This window comes from Dipodomys ordii, unplaced genomic scaffold (genome assembly GCF_000151885.1).
Source record: "Dipodomys ordii isolate 6190 unplaced genomic scaffold, Dord_2.0 Scaffold54, whole genome shotgun sequence".
Lineage (NCBI taxonomy): Eukaryota > Metazoa > Chordata > Mammalia > Rodentia > Heteromyidae > Dipodomys > Dipodomys ordii.
Genome location: NW_012267270.1, coordinates 514,020 through 532,575, shown reverse-complemented (window position 1 = coordinate 532,575; position 18,556 = coordinate 514,020). Strand labels below are relative to the sequence as shown.

The 18,556-nt window shown below is 63.5% G+C and overlaps 2 protein-coding genes across 2 annotated transcripts; one reads left to right on the top strand and one right to left on the bottom strand.

Annotated features, from left to right (window-relative positions):
- Nucleotides 1–1,796: 1,796 nt before the first annotated feature.
- Nucleotides 1,797–16,968, top strand: Trpm5 (transient receptor potential cation channel, subfamily M, member 5). The gene is made up of 24 exons (XM_013020859.1): nucleotides 1,797–1,898; nucleotides 2,180–2,360; nucleotides 3,769–3,935; nucleotides 4,506–4,692; nucleotides 5,619–5,683; nucleotides 5,808–5,999; nucleotides 6,272–6,374; nucleotides 7,198–7,316; nucleotides 7,646–7,984; nucleotides 8,073–8,213; nucleotides 8,292–8,415; nucleotides 8,704–8,849; nucleotides 9,388–9,500; nucleotides 9,608–9,678; nucleotides 9,778–10,049; nucleotides 11,058–11,176; nucleotides 11,258–11,390; nucleotides 11,490–11,664; nucleotides 13,571–13,724; nucleotides 13,869–14,050; nucleotides 14,229–14,361; nucleotides 15,077–15,149; nucleotides 15,436–15,606; nucleotides 16,888–16,968. The coding sequence occupies exons 1-24, from the start codon at nucleotides 1,797–1,799 to the stop codon at nucleotides 16,966–16,968; spliced, it is 3,543 nt and encodes a 1,180-aa protein (XP_012876313.1).
- Nucleotides 16,844–17,941, bottom strand: Tssc4 (tumor suppressing subtransferable candidate 4). The gene has a single exon (XM_013020961.1). The coding sequence runs from the start codon at nucleotides 17,928–17,930 to the stop codon at nucleotides 17,007–17,009; it is 924 nt and encodes a 307-aa protein (XP_012876415.1). The 5' UTR covers nucleotides 17,931–17,941; the 3' UTR covers nucleotides 16,844–17,006.
- Nucleotides 17,942–18,556: the final 615 nt, after the last annotated feature.

Here is an 18,556-nt window from a genome sequence, read left to right as displayed (position 1 = left end):
TCAGGGCAGGGGACCAGCCACCACTCCACCAGGTGGACACGGAGCCAGGTCTGGGCAGGGGCTGAGCGCCTGACGAAGCTGCGGAGGGGTGGCTCACAGGCAGGAGCTTGCATCGCAGCCTGGCCCAAGTCAGGGTGCCAGGAGGCCCGCGCTCCCTCTGGAGGCTCCCAAGGCTCCTTCCTGTCTTCCAACCTCTGGGGCTCCAGGCGTTCCTGGCTTTTGGCCGGTCCCTCCATCCTGGGCCTCCATCTTCACAGGGCCGACTTCCTGCTGCTCCTCACATTGTCTACCTTCCCAGCGGGTCTCCACATCGTCCACAGCGACCCCGGCCACGGATGGGGAGCTAACTCCACTCTGCGTGACCTCACTACATTGTACAGACCCTGCTTCCAAGGTCACGTCCAAAGGTACAGGGGTGTAGGGGGAGACAAGTTAAATGCATGGGGTGGGGGGAGGGGCTCAGCCATGGAGCGCATTCCTCTTTTTGTTGTTGTTGTTGTTGGCCATGAGTTGAACTCTGGGCCTGGGCGCTGTCCCTCAGCTCTTCGGCTCAAGGCAAGTGCTCTACCACTTGAGCCACAGCGCCACTTCCAGTTTTCAGGTAGTTAGTTGGAGATAAGGGTCTTGTGGACTTTCCTGCCCAGGCTGGCTTTGAACCACGATCCTCAGATCTCAGCCTCCTGAGTAGCTAGGATGACAGGCATGAGCCACCAGCGCCTGGCAATGTAGTGAATTCTTTAAGAGGCCTCAGGAACCCAGAGGGGAGGCTGCGGCCTCTGCCTCTGCCCTCAGGCCTGCCCCAGGAGGCACCAGATGCCCCTCCTGTGGACAGTAGCTTCCTGTCCACCCCTCCATCCCTGCCCCCACATGCACAGGTTTCACAAGGGCCTCCCATGATCTGGGTGTGGGGATGCATGCTGGAGGAAGGAAGATATCTAGTTCAAAGCCAGCCTGAGCAAAGTTAGTAAGACCCTGTTTCAAAAACAAAACACAAAGCTAGGTACTTGTGGCTCACTCCTGTAATCCTAGTTTCTCAGGAGACTGAGATCCGAGGATCAGGGTTTGAAGCCAGCCAAGGCAGGAAATTCCACAGAGACTCTTATCTCCAACAAACTACTCACCTAGAAGTAGCACTGTGGCTCAGGTGGTAGAGGGCTAGGCTTGAGCAAAAGCAGCTCAGGGACAGCGCCCAGGCCCTGAGTTCAAGACCCAGGACTAGCACAAAAATTTTAAAAATAACAAAACACAAAGGGGCCTAGGAGTGTGAGTCTAGAAGTTGAGCACCTGCCTGCAATCCAATCTCTAGTACCACCTAGGAGGGCTCTCTAGCTGGCCGGGCTCCAGGCCCGATGGCCCCGCCCTCGGCTGGGCGGGGCCTGGTGTGCCTGATTTCCCCGCCCTCGCCTGGGCGGGGCCTGGTGTGCCTGATTGCCCCGCCCTTGCCTGGGCGGGGCCTGGTGTACCTGATTGCCCCGCCCTCGCCTAGGGGGGGCCTGGTGTGCCTGATTGCCCCGTCCTCGCCTGGGCGGGGCCTGGTGTGCCTGATTGCCCCGCCCTCGCCTGGGCGGGGCCTGGTGTACCTGATTGCCCCGCCCTCGCCTAGGGGGGGCCTGGTGTGCCTGATTGCACCGCCCTTGCCTGGGAGGGGTCTGATATGCCCCGCCCCACTGGGCGGGGCGGGGCACACCACGCCCCCACCTGGGCGGGGCCTGACTGAGGGCCAGCTGCAGGGAAGGCCCGAGAGGGTCTGGTGCTGCCCCCCACTTCTGCCGTGCGCGTCCCACAGGGAGCGCACCATGCAGACGCCCCAGGGCTCCCGTCCGGCTGCGGGGCGGTGGGGGCCGGACCTGAGCCGCGGCGAGGTGGACTTCGGCGGGTCGGGAAAGAAGCGGGGCAAGGTAGGACAGCCCGCCCCAGCTCCCCTCCTGGACCTCCAGGGTGAGGGGCGGCCTGGAAGGTGCGGGGTCAGCCTCTGCCCAGCCCCCAAACTGCAGGCAGCACCCACCCTGCGCGGGCCAGGGCCCAGGGCCCCCTTCGTGTCCTCCCACGGCATCCGGTCACCCCGTGTCCTTCCACAGCGCCCCACCCCACCCCGTGTCCTCCCACGGTGCCCCACCCCACCCCGTGTCCCTGCCCCGGGCTGTGTCCCCGCCCTGAGCCCGCTGGCCCCTGCCTGCAGTTTGTGAAGGTGCCGAGCAGCGTGGCCTCCTCTGTGCTCTTCGACCTGCTGCTCACCGAGTGGCACCTGCCAGCCCCCAACCTGGTGGTGTCCCTGGTGGGCGAGGAGCGGCCGTTCGCCCTGAAGTCCTGGCTGCGGGACATCCTGAGGAAGGGGCTGGTGAAGGCGGCTCAGAGCACAGGTGGGGCTCCCCCTCCCCCCGCCCCTGGTGCCAGCTGGTGGGGGTGGGGTTCAGGCGAGGTGGATGGCTGCCCTCTGCATGTGTGGCCCACGGGCCTCAGGGAGAGTGAGCGCTACCACGCCCAGCGCCAGGGCATGGGGTGCTCGGGACTGAGGGTCCCGTGGCCCCGTACCTTCTTTGGGAAGCCATCTGGCTACCTGGTTGTTGGGTTCCAAGACCAAGTTACTGGGCTTCATTTTGAAGTTGGCTCTGCCTGTAGAAAACCCAGAGGGAGGATTTAGGGGTTTCTGGATCCTTCACTGCAGAAGGGATGGTAGTAAAGTAGAAGCCAGCTATGGTGGCACAGGCCTGTAATCCCAGCTACTCAGGAGATGGAGGCAGAAGGATTGGGACACCCCAGGTGGCCTGAGCTAGAAATTACAGAGACTCCATCTCAAAAACAGAACTGAAGTTAAAAGGGTGCGTGGGTGGCCAAAGTGATAGAGTGCTTGCCTAGCACGCTTGAGGCTCAGTCCCCAACACTAAAAAACAAGGAGGGAAGGAAGCAAAGAGGGAGGGAGGGAGGGAGGGAGGGAGGATGGAAGGAAGAAAGGAAGGAAGGAAGGAAGGAAGGAAGGAGGGAAGGAGGGAGGGAGGGAGGGAGGGGGAGGGAGGGAAGGAAGTGAGGGAAGAAAGATCTGGCCAAAAAAACGGTGGCTCACGCCTATAATCCTATCTACTCAGGGGGCTGAGATCTGAGAATCACAGTTAGAGGTCCACCAGGACAGGAAAGTCCATAAAACTCTAATCTCCAACTAACCAACCAAAAAGCAGAAGCAGAGACATGGCTCAAGTGGTAGTATATTAGTCATAAACAAGAAAGCTGGGGGGGGGGCTGGGAAGGTGGCTCAGTGGTAGAGCACTTGCCTTGCATGCTCAAGGCCCTGGGTTCGATTCTACCACATAAGAAAAAAGCCGGAAGTGGCACTGTGGCTCAAGTGGTAGAGTGCTAGCCTTGAGCTGAAGAGCTGAGGGACAGTGCCCAGGCCCAGAGTTCAGGCCCCATGACTGGACCCAAAAAGAAAAAGGAAAAAGAAAAAAGAAAGCTTGGGGACAGCACCCAGGTCCTGAATTCAAGCCCCAAGACCGGCATACTCGCAAAGAAAAGGCATGTTCTGGAGGCAGGCTGAGGATTCTGTCCTTTGGATCCTAGGAGAGAGCAGCCAACAGGCGGAGCTGTGGCCTGCTTTGCTCCAGAGGGACCCCGTGGGCAGCCCACTCCCTGGCAGAAGTCCCTAGGGGCCTCGGGGCTCCCGCCAGGGCCTCAGAGCACTCCCCAGTGTCTGAAACCCCTATTCTCTGGCCCTGGTGGGCCAGCCGGGCCACCTGGGACCACAAGGCACAGTGAGCCCCTTGCCCAACCCTGCAGGTGCCTGGATCCTGACCAGTGCCCTCCGCGTGGGCCTGGCGCGGCACGTGGGGCAGGCTGTGCGCGACCACTCTCTGGCCAGCACCTCTACCAAGGTCCGAGTGGTGGCCATAGGCATTGCCTCCCTGGACCGCATCCTGCACCGCCAGCTGCTGAATGCCGTCCAGGTGAGTGGCCAGCTTGCAGCGCCGTGGTCTCTGGGGGAGTTCCAGAACCTCAGGGCCTGGGACCTGGAGCAGGTGTAGCTACGGAAGATTGGGGGGAGGGGGGAAACTGAACAGCCCAGTGCCACCAGCAGGGGGCAGCGTTCCCCAGGAGCTCCTGTGGCTGCAGCTCTGGCTGTGGACTCTGGGCTTTGAAAAGAAAAAAGCAATCACTGCAGGAAAGCCCAGAGCTGGGCCACTGGAGCACCACTGCCTCCCACCCTGGGCAGGGCTCTTCTGTTCTCTGGTTCTCCTTCCTGTCCTCCAGCTGGGGTCTGTGTAAGGCGTGGACGAGAGGACCAGGCAGCCCCCAGGGAGGTTAGATCTGGACTCTAACCCAGAAGAGTCTAGAAGGAGGGGCTTCCCTGGCCCTGCCACCCATAAGGTTTTGTCGGTGAAAGGAGGCCCTGGAGCCTGGCCTGCCCCTGCCTGTATGGGTGGGGAGACCGAGGCCACGCCAGAGCCTTGCTCACAGACCCCCCTCTCCCTGAGTCCTGAGACCTCTGCCACACTTCCCATCTTTTCTCTGTGCAGGAGGACACTCCTGTCCACTACCCCGCAGATGATGGCGTCAGCCACGGCCCCCTCTGCCCCCTGGACAGCAACCTTTCCCACTTCATCCTGGTGGAGCCAGCTGCCCCCGAGACGGGGGATGATGGGCTGGCGGGGCTGCGGCTGCGGCTCGAGAAGCACATCTCCCAGCAGAGGACGGGCTATGGGGGTGAGGCCCACCCCGGCCCTCGGGAGGCCACCTGGGGACTCTAGACTGGGTGTGCAGCATTAGGGAAGGAGGGAGGGAGGGAAGAGGGATGGGAGAGACAGGAAGGGAGGGCAGGGCCTTGGGGCAGGAGGCCCAAGCATGCCAGAGCCCTCAGATCTGGGCTGTCAGCTAATGTGGCAGAGCCAGCCAGACCAGGCAGCCACCCCGCCGGACGGCAGCAGCATGCTGAGACCATTTAGTTCTCTCAGGTGCTCTCCTGGAGAATTTCCCATGAAAATTCCAGAGGCCCATTTCCCGCCATGCCACGGGGCTCCAGACTGGCTGCGGCCAGAGGGGGCATTGCCGGCTGACCGAGGCTGGCAGGATGGGTGCGCTGGGAAACACTAGTGTGTGAGTCGTGTTTATAAACAAATACGTCAGGGCTTCAAATATGCACCAAGAACAAAAACCCAACAGGCAAAACATGCAGATGCCAGGTGAGGCCAACTGAGCCCGCTTTGACAATGATAACAGACACCTGGTGCCGGTGGCTCACGCCTGTCATCCTAGCTACTCAGGAGGCTGAGATCTGAGGATCACAGTTCAAAGCCTGCCTGGGCAGGAAAGTCTGAGACGCTCATCTCCAATTAAAACACCAAGGGTGACATTGTCCAAAAAGAAATGTACTTTCTACCCAACTTGTGTAACAGTAACCACTCTGTACATCACCTTTATAACAAGTTTTCAAGACAACAAAATTTAAATACACACACAGTCAGAAGTGGAGAGATGGTCCCCGGAAGGAAGGCACGAAGGAAAGAAGGGAGGAGGGAGGGAAGGAGGAGGAAAACTGACCAGCATGTATGCAGCATCCGGGCAGCCCAGGGGCCTCACCCCTCTGCTCTTCCCGAGAGTCTGGCGGTGGCTCAGAGGCTGCGTTCCCATAGGCACCGGCAGCATTGAGATCCCAGTCCTTTGCCTCCTAGTCAATGGCGACCCCAGCACCCTGGAGGTAGGGGCAGGGGAGGTGGATAGGCTCTGGCTGCCCAGGGCCTCCTGGAGGGCAGGAGGGTGCCTGGGGCTCCCCGGGGTGGGCAGGGGGAGTGGGTGGCCCCCACACGTGCTGTCCACCCCAGAGGCTGTCCAGGGCCGTGGAGCACGCTGCCCCATGGCTGATCCTGGCGGGCTCTGGGGGCATCGCCGACGTGCTGGCGGCCCTGGTGAACCGGCCTCACCTGCTGGTGCCCCAGCTGGTGGAGAAGCAGCTTCAGGAGAAGTTTCCCAGTGAGTGCTTCTCCTGGGAAGCCATCCTGCACTGGACCAAGCTGGTATGCACTGTGGCGGGGCGGGGGGGGGGGAGCCTCTTCCCGGGAGGAGGGGGCTGGTCCTTGGGGATAATCCTGGCAGTGGGTGCTATCTCTGCCATCCCTGCCCTCCTACCCTGTGGGCCCCAGGCTCTTTCCCACTGGGGTGCAGGCCCCTGGGCAGCCGGCCCTCCATGGCCCGGGAGTTCTGGTCAGGCCCCGGGGGGCGGGGCAGCCAGCAGGCCTGGCCTCTCTGGGGACCAGGTGCCCTCAGAGTCTCTTCCCGGTGCCCCCAGCTGCAAAGCATCGCCTCATACCCCCACCTGCTCACCGTGTACGACTTTGAGCAGGAGGGCTCCGAGAGCCTGGACACAGTCATCCTCAAGGCCCTGGTGAAAGGTGAGGTGGCGGACACCAGCTCCGTCCCGGAGCGGTGGGGGAAGATGGTGTGCGTCTTCTGTCTGCGGCAAATTTTACAGTGTACACACGTTTACCTTAGTTTGAAGTGTATGCGTGCGTGTGTGTGTGTGTAAGATGTTTGCTTGGGTTTTTTTTTTCTTCGTGGGGCCTGAACTCTGGGCCTGGGCGCTGTCCCTCAGCTCTTCAGCTCAAGGTAAGCGCTCTACCACTTGAGCCACAGCGCCACTTCTGGCTTTTTCTGCTTATGCAGTGCTGAGGAATCGAACCCAGGGCCTCATGCATGCAAGGCAGGCACTCTACTGCTAAGCCACCTTCCCAGCCTGCTTGGGTTGAGTCTGGTCACAGTGGTATGACTGTCACCAATTCCACAATGCTTCTGCCCGCAAGAGGGGTGAGCGTGAACCCCTCAGCGGCGACCGTGGGTGGCTGTGCATCCCAGTGCCTAGCAGTGGCTGTAGGATTCACTCCACGTGTTTTCCATTGGAAATGAGTGCACTGGGCGGCTGGGGACACACCTGGACTGAGGCCCCTGGGAGGTGGGCCGCTCTCCCAGGACAAGGAGGCCCCCCTGAGGGGCCCTTCCCAGGGGTGCCCGGGCCCTGAGAACATGGCACCGTTCAGTGCGGTGTCCCTTGGAGGTCAGGGACAAGGGCGTCTCAGGCGGCCCCCAGAGTGCCCAGGCCTCCCCTGGACAGTGCTGCCTCCCCGGAAGCTGCCACGGCCCCACAAGTCCCCTTGCAAATCCGGTCCTGAGCTCAGGGCTCTGCAGGGCCTCACCCCTCCCTCCCTGCTCTGCCCACAGCCTGCAAAAGTCACAGCCAAGAGGCCCAGGACTACCTGGACGAGCTCAAGCTGGCCGTGGCCTGGGATCGCGTGGACATTGCCAAGAGTGAGATCTTCAGTGGGGATGTAGAGTGGAAGGTGAGGGCTCCCAGGCTGGGCTCTGCCAACACAGGGCACAGACCATACAGATACCCCGGGGAGCCAAAGTCCAGGTGGGAGTGGAGGTCGAGATGCGGCCAGGGCATCCTGAAGGACAGGCTGGTTATTCTGGAGTGCTGGCCAGTCCAAAGCCCAGGGGCAGGGCTCAGCGTTGGCCACCATGTGGTATCTTCCTAGCCCAGGACCCAGCACGCTCTGCCTGACCTGCCTGCAAACCAGCCCGGGGGACGCTGGGGTGTCCCAAGGAGAGGCTGCCCACCACCCAGCCCTGCTGCCCACACACTCACCGTCCCCGTCTCCGTCTCCAGTCCCGAGACCTGGAGGAGGTGATGATGGACGCCCTGGTCAGCAACAAACCAGAGTTCGTGCGCCTCTTCGTGGACAGCGGTGCCAACATGGCCGACTTCCTGACCTATGGGCGGCTGCAGCAGCTCTACCGCTCCGTGTCCCCCAAAAGTCTGCTCTTCAGCCTGCTGCAGCACAAGCACGAGGAGGGGCGGCTGACGCTGGCGGGCCTGAGCGCCCAGCAGGCCCGGGAGCCGCCCTCGGGGCCGCCTGCCTTCTCCCTGCACGACGTGTCCCGGCTGCTCAAGGACTTCCTGCAGGACGCCTGCCGGGGCCTCTACCAGGACGGGCGGAGGCCGGCCGTGAGCGGGGCCTGGGGCCGGCGCCACGAGCAGGGCAGGGGTCGGGGCTGGGGCCAGGCTGGGGCTGATAGCCATGTCCACTCCTCAGGAGAGGGGGCCGGCCAGGCGTCCCACAGGCCACAAGTGGCCGCTGGACCTCACACAGAAGAGCGAGGACCCCTGGAGGGACCTGTTCCTGTGGGCGGTTCTGCAGAGCCGCCATGAGATGGCCACCTATTTCTGGGCCATGGTGAGTGTGTGCCCGTAGGCCTGCGGAGGCCGGGTTTGGGGGAGATGGGGGGGCATCTCCTGAGGCCCTCTCTTCCAGGGCCAGGAGGGCGTGGCCGCGGCTCTGGCTGCCTGCAAGATCATCAAGGAGATGTCCCACCTGGAGACCGAGGCCGAGGCAGCCCGCGCCATGCGTGAGGCCAAGTACGAGCAGCTGGCCCTGGGTGAGCAGCAGGAGGAGGTGTGGGGGCTCCGCTGGGGAACAGGATGGGGGAGCCCCGCAGCCCCACGCGGGGATGGCGCTGGGAGGAGGGCGCTGCTCCGACAGCCACACTCAGCCCCAGCACACAGAGGGAGGCAGAGGTTCAGGAGGGACCCTGGTGGCCAGGCGGTCTGCGCCTGAGGCCGGATGGGCGCTGAGGGGCGGAGGCGGGTGCATCCCCCGGGGCAGGGCGCGGGCAGAAGCGGGGGCTGTGGGCAGGCATCAGCACCACGCGGGCCGGGCCCTGCAGACCTCTTCTCAGAGTGTTACAGCAACAGCGAGGAACGGGCCTTCGCCCTGCTGGTGCGCCGGAACCACAGCTGGAGCCGCACCACCTGCCTGCACCTGGCCACCGAGGCCGACACCAAGGCCTTCTTTGCCCACGACGGCGTACAGGTGAGTGGCCACGGGCCTTGGCGGACCCAGCCCTCGCTGTCTCTGGCACACAGAAGGGTGGGCAGCAGGCAGAGCCCAGGCTGTCTCTGGCAGGGAGAAGCCTGTCGGCTGTAGCTCCCCACCCAGAAGGAGGGCACAGCCCTCCTACGCCCTCTGCTGGGCAAACTTTTCTAACCTGAAAGCTATCGCCTTCACCGCCCTTTACTGAAAGTTCACAAAGGCTGGGCACCGGTGCTCAGGCCTGTAATCAATCCTAGCTACTCAGGAGGCTACCTGAGGATTGAGGTTCAAAGCCAGCACGGGCAGAAAACCAGCCCGAGCACACACATGTACACGCGTGGATATACATTACAGGTACAAAACACGGCTCCCAGAAGCAGTGCACTCCAAGCCCCAGGGCACGCCTGTGCATGCGTGTATGCACACATGGGCACAACTCCCAGCAGCAGTGGACCCATGCCCCTGTCCTCCTCCGGGCCCCCGCGCAGCGTGAACAGCTGCAGGGGGAGAGTTGCAGGCATGCGTGCCTCTCTTCCAGGCTTTCCTGACCAAGATCTGGTGGGGACACATGGCCACGGGGACACCCATCCTGCGGCTGCTGGGCGCCTTCACCTGCCCCGCCCTCATCTACACCAACCTCATCGCCTTCAGGTGGGCCGGGGGGCGGCGGCAGGGCCCACGCGGCTGCCTGACTCTCCTAGCCCAAGGTCCGGGGGCTGTTAGCGTTGTCCTCACGCCTGGGTGTCCCTGTGTCTCAGCGAGGATGTCCCACCCACGGAGGGCCTACAGGAGCTGGACAGCCTGGACGCGGAGAAGACCCTGCTGTACGGTGCAGGCGGCCAGGGCGGAGGGCGGAGGGTGGAAGCAGAAGTGGGGTCCGGTGGGACCCCACGGCCGGGAGCCTGCCTCAGCCCCTCACTGCTGTGGTGTCTTTTGCCCCGGCTCAGGGTGATGGAGGAGGTGCCCCGCCCTCCTGGCGACCAGGGCCTGCAAGCTGCGTTCCTGCTCACACGCTGGCGGAAGTTTTGGGGCGCCCCGGTGACCGTGTTCCTGGGGAACGTGGTCATGTACTTCGCCTTCCTCTTCCTGTTCGCCTACGTCCTGCTGGTGGACTTCAGGCCCGCGCTGCGGGGGCCGGCGGGGGCCGAGGTCATCCTCTACTTCTGGGTCTTCACGCTGGTGCTGGAGGAGACCCGGCAGGTGAGGCCAGGGCGGCCAGGCCTGGGGCTCTGCGGCTTGGGGTCCTGCCTGGGGTGGCAAAGTGGGCCCCGGCGCCATTGGCTCATGCCTGTCATCCCAGCTACTCAGGAGGCTGAGATCTGAGGATCACAGTTCAAAGCCAGCCTGGGAGACTCTTATCTCCAGTGAACCCCCAGAAAACTGGAAGTGGCACTGTGGCTCAAGTGGTAGAGTGCTTGCTTTGAGCTGAAGAGCTCAGGGAAAGGCCTCGTCAGAACTCCAACTGAGTCTCACCGGGAGGAATCATTATCTGAGCCTAGGCAGGTCCCAGGTCCAGATTGACCTTCACTGTTTCTGTCTGCTTTGTTTTGTATCTTCAGTAATGAGGCTTGTACTCAGGGCCTTGAACATGCTAGGTAAACGTTCTAGCTACCTGAGCCACACTTCTGCCCTTTAAAACACACTTTTATTCACTTATACCCGTCACGGGGCTCGAACTCAGGGCCTGGGTGCTGTCCCCAAGCTTTCTTGCTCAAGGCTAGTTGTTCTACCACTTGAGCCACAGCTCCACTTCTAGCTGCTTGCTGGATAATTGGAGGTAAGAGTCTCTCAGGTTTGGGGTTTGTCTGCCCAGGCTGGCTCCACCCTGGGATCCTCAGATTTCAGCTCCGAGTAGCCGGGATGACAGGCATGAGCACCTGTACCCAGCACACGCCAGCCTGCAACCTCAGATAGTTTCAGTCAGCCCTGGTGCTGGCCAAGGGGGAGCCTTGTTTGCAATGGTGAATTGATCTTCACAGACGCCACTGGGGGGCCCGGGCAGCCGTGACAGCCTGACCCCCGGGTCAGGGACGGGCTCACTCTGCCAGGTGGGCCCGGGCAGCTGTCACAGCCTGACCCCTGGGTCAGGGACGGGCTCACTCTGCCAGGGGGGCCCGGGCAGCCGTGACAGCCTGACCCCCGGGTCAGGGACGGTCTCACTCTGCCAGGTGGGCCCGGGCAGCTGTCACAGCCTGTCCCCCGGGTCAGGGTTTCTTCACAGACGAGGACACACACTTGGTGAAGAAGTTCACTCTGTACATGGAGGACAACTGGAACAAGTGTGACATGGTGGCCATCTTCCTGTTCATCGTTGGCGTCACCTGCAGGTCTGGTGCGGGAGACCCCACAGCTCCTGGGGTCCCGAGATCCCGGCGTGCCCCCGGCACGTGCCTTTGACCCCCCTGCAGGATGCTGCCCTCGGTGTTCGAGGCCGGCCGCACGGTCCTCGCCATTGACTTCATGGTCTTCACGCTGCGGCTCATCCACATCTTCGCCATTCACAAGCAGCTGGGTCCCAAGATCATCATCGTGGAGCGCATGGTGAGCCCCGGGCTCCAGGCAGGTGTGACCCCTCCGCCCCGACCCCGCGCTGGGTGCTGGGCTCTCCCTGCCGAGGCACTGCTGACCCCTCCCCTGCAGATGAAGGACGTCTTCTTCTTCCTCTTCTTCCTGAGCGTGTGGCTCGTGGCCTACGGCGTCACCACCCAGGCGCTGCTACACCCCCAGGATGGCCGTCCCGAGTGGATCTTCCGCCGTGTGCTCTACCGGCCCTACCTGCAGATCTTCGGGCAGATCCCGCTAGACGAAATTGACGGTGTGTGCCCTGTGCGGCCCTGCCAAGTCCCCGTTTACCACCCCGGGGTGTGTGCGTCCCCGGAGGGCCCCGCCACGCACACCTGCAGTCAGGCCCTTATCGGGAGAGGGGGTCGGAATCTGCTCCCCCCACTGAGCCCCCAGCCTCGCTCTGGCTGCAGATGGAGGGACCCTGCCTAGGAAGGCCACGCGGCCAGCCGAGCCTTGAGTGGTCTTTGAGGGGCAGTGGGACGGGCAGGAATGCGGAGGGGTGTTTGGTGATAAGACCAACCCTGCACAGAAAGGCTACCTGTCACCTGCCAGAGGCCACACGCGTGCGCGCACACACACAGACACACAGACACAGACACACACACACACACACATACATGCTGGTACTGAGGTTTGAACTCAGGGCCTGGACACTGTCTCCTAGCTTTTTTCATTCAAGTCTGGCACTTGAGCCACAGCTCCACGTCTGGCTTTCTTTTCTGGTTAATTGGAGATGAATCAGTCTCATGGGCTTTCCTGTCCAGGTTGGCCTTGAACCTTGATCCTCAGATCTCAGCCCGCTGAGCGGTTAGGATTTCAGGCCTGGGCCACTGGTGTCGTGCTCCACGCCACTCTTGATCACACCTTGGCTTCTGCGGGTGGCCACCCCAGTGTGTGTGTCCAAGGGGAGGGCTACAGCCCAAGTGACAGGGGTGTCCTTCAGCTGGATCCTGTACCTGGCAGGGGCTGGTAGACTCTGGGAGCTTCCTCATGAGGAACAGGGGTGCAGGGAGGGGCCCCTGCGGCCGGCCAGGGTCCTATGCAGGTCCCTGGGTGGCTGGGGTTCCTTCCATGTCCAGAGTCCCAGCTCTTCATGCAAGATGGTGCCATACAAATTCCTGGGGTGCCCTGAGGGGCTGGGGTGCTGGGTGTATGCACAGGGGTCACTTTCTTGGTCTGGGGCTGGGGATTGGACCACCCTGCTTATGGACCATTGGGGCCTGAGCCCGGCCATTACTGAGGCCAGGCCAGTCGGGGAGAGGTGATAAGTATTTGTCAGCAGAGCTGGGCGCCGGTGCTCACGCCTGTCATCCTTGCTACTCAGGAGGCTGAGATCTGAGGATCACAGTTCAAAGCCAGCCTGGGCAAGAAAGTCCGTGAGACTCTTATCTCCAATAAACAACCAGAAAACTGGAAGTGGCACTCAAGTGGTAGAGTGCTAACATTGTGCTAAAGAGCAAAGGCACAGCACCCAGGCCCAGAGTTCAAGCCCCATGACCGACAAAAACAAAAAAACAAAAAACCCAGTTGTTAGCAGATGACTGAGAGTGAGACCAGGCCTCCAGGGGAGTGGGGACACGCTATGGGGGCTGGGCGCTTACCTGACTTCCATCCGCTCCTCCTTCCAGCTGACCTGAGATCTGGGGTTGGGTGAGGCCCAGGGCTGAGCCATGCAGAGAAGATAGGTGCAAGGCTGGCCCCTCGGGCACACCAGAGCCTGGCCTGCCAGCGGCCTCGCTGCATTGCCAAAGGATGTATCTTCAGGCCACTGTGGCTTCGCACAGGCTTTGGTGCCCACTATGGGCCCTGGGAGACTGCAGACCCGCCCCAGCTTGGGCTGTGGGGGACAGGCTGTAGCCACACCTGCGGGGAATGTAGAGAATTCATTCCTGTAACGACAGCAGATCTTCCCATCCCTACCTTCCTCCTCCTCACGGCCTTGGCTCTGACCCCAGAGCCCTGGTGGAAGTCCAGCAGAGATGGGCGATGCCGGCCGGCGCCGGGCGGCCTCTGTTTGGGTTTCTGGGCTAGGGCTTCAAGGTGGCTGCGGCACTCAGAGGATGGCGTGCAAACTGGGGTGTAGGAGGGGTGCGTGTGGCACCTGTGCCCTGGAGGCCTCCGCCTGAGCCAGGCTTCCCCGCCTGACCACCTTTCAGAGGCCCGGGTGAACTGCTCCCTCCACCCCCTGCTGCAGGAAGACTCGCCCTCCTGCCCCAACCTCTACGCAAACTGGCTGGTCATCCTGCTCCTCGTCACCTTCCTCCTGGTCACCAACGTGCTGCTCATGAACCTGCTGATCGCCATGTTCAGGTACCACGCCCTGCCGCCCCTCCCCCGGCTCTTCCTGCATCCACACCTGGGAACCCCAGCTCCCACTGCCCAGGTCGGGCTGGCCCTGGCTCGGCTGCAGGGGTGCAGGCCCACAGGATGTGACCCTGGTTGCACACCCCGCAGCTACACGTTCCAGGTGGTGCAGGGCAACGCGGACATGTTCTGGAAATTCCAGCGCTACCATCTCATTGTGGAGTACCACGGGCGCCCGGCCCTGGCCCCGCCCTTCATCCTCCTCAGCCACTTGAGCCTGGTGCTCAAGAGAGTCTTCAGGAAGGCTGCCCAGCACAAGCGGGAACACCTAGGTGAGGCTGCCAGGCTGCCCGATACCCAGGCCCAGAACGGACGGACACAGGTAGAGTGTGTGTCCTTGCTGAGGCCCCTGCACGCAGCCCTGCCAATGCCTATCTGCTATGTCCTGGCTTCCACACCCCAGGCCCAGTCAGCGCCAGTGAGGCTTGCCTCTGTCCCCCGCCCTCCCAGAGAGAGACTTGCCTGACCCCCTGGACCAGAAGATCGTTACCTGGGAGGCGGTTCAGAAGGAGAACTTCCTGAGCAAGGTGGAGACAAGGAGGAGGGACAGTGAGGGGGAGCTGCTCCGGAAGACAGCCCGCAGGTACCCCAGGGAGGCCTGTGCGTGGAGAGCAGGTGTTTGGGGCTCACACCTGGATGTGTGGCAGCCTGGCCCCGCACATGGGTCTGCCCAGAAATGCAGAATTAGCCATGCTGCAGAGGCGGTGGGCACCCGGCGTAAACCTGGCTCCTCTACAGCCGTGGGGCTGGCTGGTCTTGGGGTGCAGGGTGCTGGGAGGGACCATCAACACTTTTTACAGGTTGGGGAGGGCAAGCTGCCAGGCAAGGGGTCTGAGCTGGGGAAACTGAAGCTGAACGAGGGGCGGGGCCGCACCATGGCTGGGCTACGGGGGCCCAGTAGCCCAGCCTCTTCTTGGGTGAGGCTCTGCCAAGGCCTCACCTGCCCCGAAGCTGGGGGATACACAGCATGCACTCTGCCGGCTATGGGTTCCTCCTTTCTCTCCACATGCCAAGATGCCCACTCCCAGACCTCCTTCCAGGGGCCCATCTGCCTGTGGCCCCTCCCCTCGGGTGGCGTGCCCCAGGCAGGCATGAGGCCCCTCGAAGCTAGTCTATAGCCTCACACCAGCTGTGTCGAGTCCTGGGTGCCATCAGCCCTCCATCAGCCACACAAGATAACAGGGGAAGCAGATATGAGCAGCGCACGTGGAGACCAGAGGCCTGGGCCAGTGCGGGAGGGTGGCACCCCGTGGGGAGACGGCTGCCCAGCCCCGTGGTTCCCCCCTGCTTCTCCGCAGAGTGGACTTGGTTGCCAAGTACCTTGGAGGGCTGAGAGAGCAAGAAAAGCGCATCCAATGTCTGGAGTCACAGGCAAGTTGGTGATTCCCTGAGCTAGGCCATCCAGCAGCGATACAGGGCCTGATGGTGCCATGCTCACCAGCCACACCAAAGGGCCGGCCGGCCACCGAGGGCCGTGGACAGGGCCAGGGGATGCAGGGGCCAGTGCCTGTGGGCAAGCCCTCCCAGCAAGGACGCTCATGCAGACTTTCACCAACCACATGGAAACCTGCCTAGAGGGAGGGGGGCCGAGGCAGGAGGCCAGGTGAGAATCTCATGGGAGGGGCTCATGGCCACAGCATTCCTCTGACCCCTGTAGGCCAATTACTGCACACTGCTCCTGTCTTCCATGGCCGACAAGCTGGCCCAGGGCGGCGCCCACTGGAGTAAGTATCTGTGTGGGGCGGGCAGTGGCCTCTATCCCTGGCTACTGGTCTGTGGCAGAAAGCCAGATCCAAGTGCCCGCTGCTGGCCCCTGCCTCCTGCCAAGGTGCGTGCCAGTGCCCAGCTGGGGCCAGGCCTTGGTGTTCTTCCACTCCGAGGCTCTACCTGGTCCTGGCCCTGCTGGACTGCACCCTGGCCCCGGGGGACTGGCACTGAGGAGCTGAGGAGCCCTCCCTTCCAACAGGCCCAGGTAGTGGGAGCCTGCAGACGCCTGCTAGCCAAGGACTGAGTCCTGGAGGCAGGGAGCACCCGGAGGTGGGCCAGACGCAGCGTGACTGACACTGGCTGTTCTGGGGACACACTGGCCTCCCCCTGGACCCCCACCTCTCCCGGCCCCCTCTTGTGCCTGGGGAGCACGGTGCTGTTGGGGCAGCTCCCCAGACAGGCGGACCCCATCTGGAGCCGAGCCTGACATGGGACTGGACAGGAAGGTGAAGAGGGCGGCTCCTGTTCAGACTGAGGCTGCTTGGGAGCCTGCTCCACCCTCTGCCCCATAAGACACCATTGTTTCAAACTCTAGTGGTTCTGGTTTGTCCTTTGCGATGCCCACGAGCCAGCTGGCCAGCTCTGCTCCCACAGGGAGGGCCGGGGGACCAGCCTGCCTATTAGCTTCCATCCTTGCCTCAGTGTGCACTGGCGCTCCACTTCGTTTTCCACACCACACTGACCCTGACAACTGCTGACCTAGCACAACATTAGGGGCCACACTTGCTGGGCTCACTACCCACCAAGCTCACGGTCCAGCCAGATGGGTCCTGCTTTTTCCAGGGCTGCAGACCTGGCCCAGTTGTGAGTCACGCGTCATGTACTGTCTTCTTTCCTGCACACCAGGATTACCAACCTGAATCCCCACATCCTAGCTTCTCAGCCCATGGCACCGGCAGCACCCTGAGCACAGGCCAAGTACTGTAATGTACCCCTAGGACTCCCCATGTGCCCAGCCTCCCTTTGAGGCCTGTGGTCTGCAGGAGCCAAGGCTAATGGGGTCAGGTAGGACGCCAGGGACACAGGGCAAAGCTGGGAGCCGTGTAACTACAGGCCAGTCCCCGCAGACCCATCAGTGAGGGGCTATATGTGGGGACGGAGTCATGAGTGAGCCTGGATAAGGCAGACACTGCCTGCGGAAGACGGCTGCAGACAGAGCCCCCAGGGTAAACAGACCCACACACAAAACCTGAGGAAGACCCAAAGCTTTTATTGACCCCAGACAGGGGCACTAGAGAGAAGCAGGGCTTCAGCGACTCCAGGCACCCCCCCCCCCCCCCCCCCCCGCCCCAGCCCAGAGCCCTCACAAGGACTGCTGGTGCCTGATGCCCCCTATTGGCAGCTTACCCGCTCCTTCCTGAGGAACTGCTCTCCCTCCCACTGTGGCGGTGGCTGTGCACCCAGCCATGCCAGCACCTGGTAGCACAGGTGACGGCAGTGTGGCCAGGCTGGCTGCCAGGCTCACACCCCAGCCCCTGTGCCCTCAGGGCTTCCACACCTGTTCCGGAAATGCTCCCGGCTCCGCTTCTTGCTGCCATGGAAGCCAAAGGCTGCCACCCCGGGAGGGCCTGGTGAGGACCCCGCGTGGGCATCCCCCGGTGCCACCCCTACCTCTGGCAGCCCCTGGGTGCTGGTCCACTCTTCGGCCTCAGGCCCGGGCTCTGCCAGGTGGGCCAGTTCCACAGGACCCTCGCTGCCCGCACCCAGCACGCCCTCCTTCCTCAGGACCCTCTTCCTCTCGGCTCGAACCGGCTTGGTGAAGACCACCCTGCCCTCTCCGCTGCTGGAGGGGTCCTGGTTGAAGGAGGGCAGGAAGTCTGTGGGGGCCGCCTGGGTCCGGGCGCCCAGGAAGGCCAGGGCGGCAGTCCGATTGCCCAGCTCACTGGTCTCAGCCACATCTTCCAGGCTGTACTTGGTCCAGCGCTCGGGGTGTGCCACATAGTCCGGAACAGGGGGCGCCCTCGGGGCGCCGGGGCTCCCGTGGCCTCTGCTGAGAGGCCTCGCCGGAGGCTGGCCGGGGGGCGCCAGGGGCTGCTTGAAGTCGACACTGGGGTCCGCGCTGGTCTGGGGGGCGGGGGGAGGCGCCCCGCGGGCGGCCCCCTCCAGGCCGTCGAAGATGCTGTGGCTGCGCTCGGAGAAGCCGGAGCTCATGCCGCGCAGGTGGAAGGGCCGCACGGGCGCGGGGGGCGACGGAGGCTCCGCGGGCTCTTCGGTGCCCGAGTCCTCCTGCGCCTCCCCGGGAGGTCCCTCCGGGGACAGCGCGGCCACCTCCGCGTCTCCCACAAGGCTGACGTCGGAGTCCGAGTCGCTGAGGGACACGGAGTCCGAAGGCAGGGCGTCGTCGTCCGGGCCCGGGGAGGCCGCGCCCGGGGAGGCGCCGGCCATGAGGCCGCGGGCGCGGCGGCGCGGGGGTGCGCCGGGAGGAGCGGCGTGCGGGACGGGCGCGCGGGGCCGCTGAGGGGAGAGACGGGAGCGTGAGCGCGCGGGGCTCCCGCCTCCTCCGTCCGGCGCCCCGGACCGGGACCCGCCGCCCCCCGCAGCCCTGCAGCGCCGCGCCGCGCGGGGCAGGTGCCCAGCTGAGGCCCCGAGCTCACCGTGACGCCGGGCTCCTCACCGCCGGGGCCTCGCGGGCTCGCGGCGTCCGGAACTCACCGGGCTCCGACCGCGGCCCCCGCCCACCCGCGTTCGGCCCTCTGGGAAACCGAGTTCCCGGAGCGCCCCACGCGGAGGCCCCGGCGCCCGAGAAACTACACCTCCCATCAGGCGCCGGGAGGCCTCCCGAGGCATTCTGGGACACGCGACGCGCGCGCCCGCCTCACGCGGCCTGACGTTGTCGCCCCGGGCGCCCGGAATTGACCTAGCACTGGAGGAAGGGGCGGGGCCAGGACTGTGCTCTCCCACAAAGCTCCAGGGCGTCAGCGGCGCGGGCTCGGGGGGCTCTAGCGCCGCCTGCCGGAAGTCGCGTGATAGCGTCACCACAGGCAGGAAGCGCGTCATCGCGCAGGCGGGCC

Excerpts from the sequence above, each read along its gene's own strand:
- Trpm5 (XM_013020859.1), top strand. The coding sequence starts at position 1,797 with ATGCAGACGCCCCAGGGCTCCCGTCCGGCTGCGGGGCGGTGGGGGCCG. Across the intron at positions 5,684-5,807 it reads GCGACCCCAGCACCCTGGAG|AGGCTGTCCAGGGCCGTGGA; the intron begins GTAGGGGCAGGG and ends TGTCCACCCCAG. Across the intron at positions 13,725-13,868 it reads CTGCTGATCGCCATGTTCAG|CTACACGTTCCAGGTGGTGC; the intron begins GTACCACGCCCT and ends CACACCCCGCAG.
- Tssc4 (XM_013020961.1), bottom strand. The coding sequence starts at position 17,930 with ATGGCCGGCGCCTCCCCGGGCGCGGCCTCCCCGGGCCCGGACGACGAC.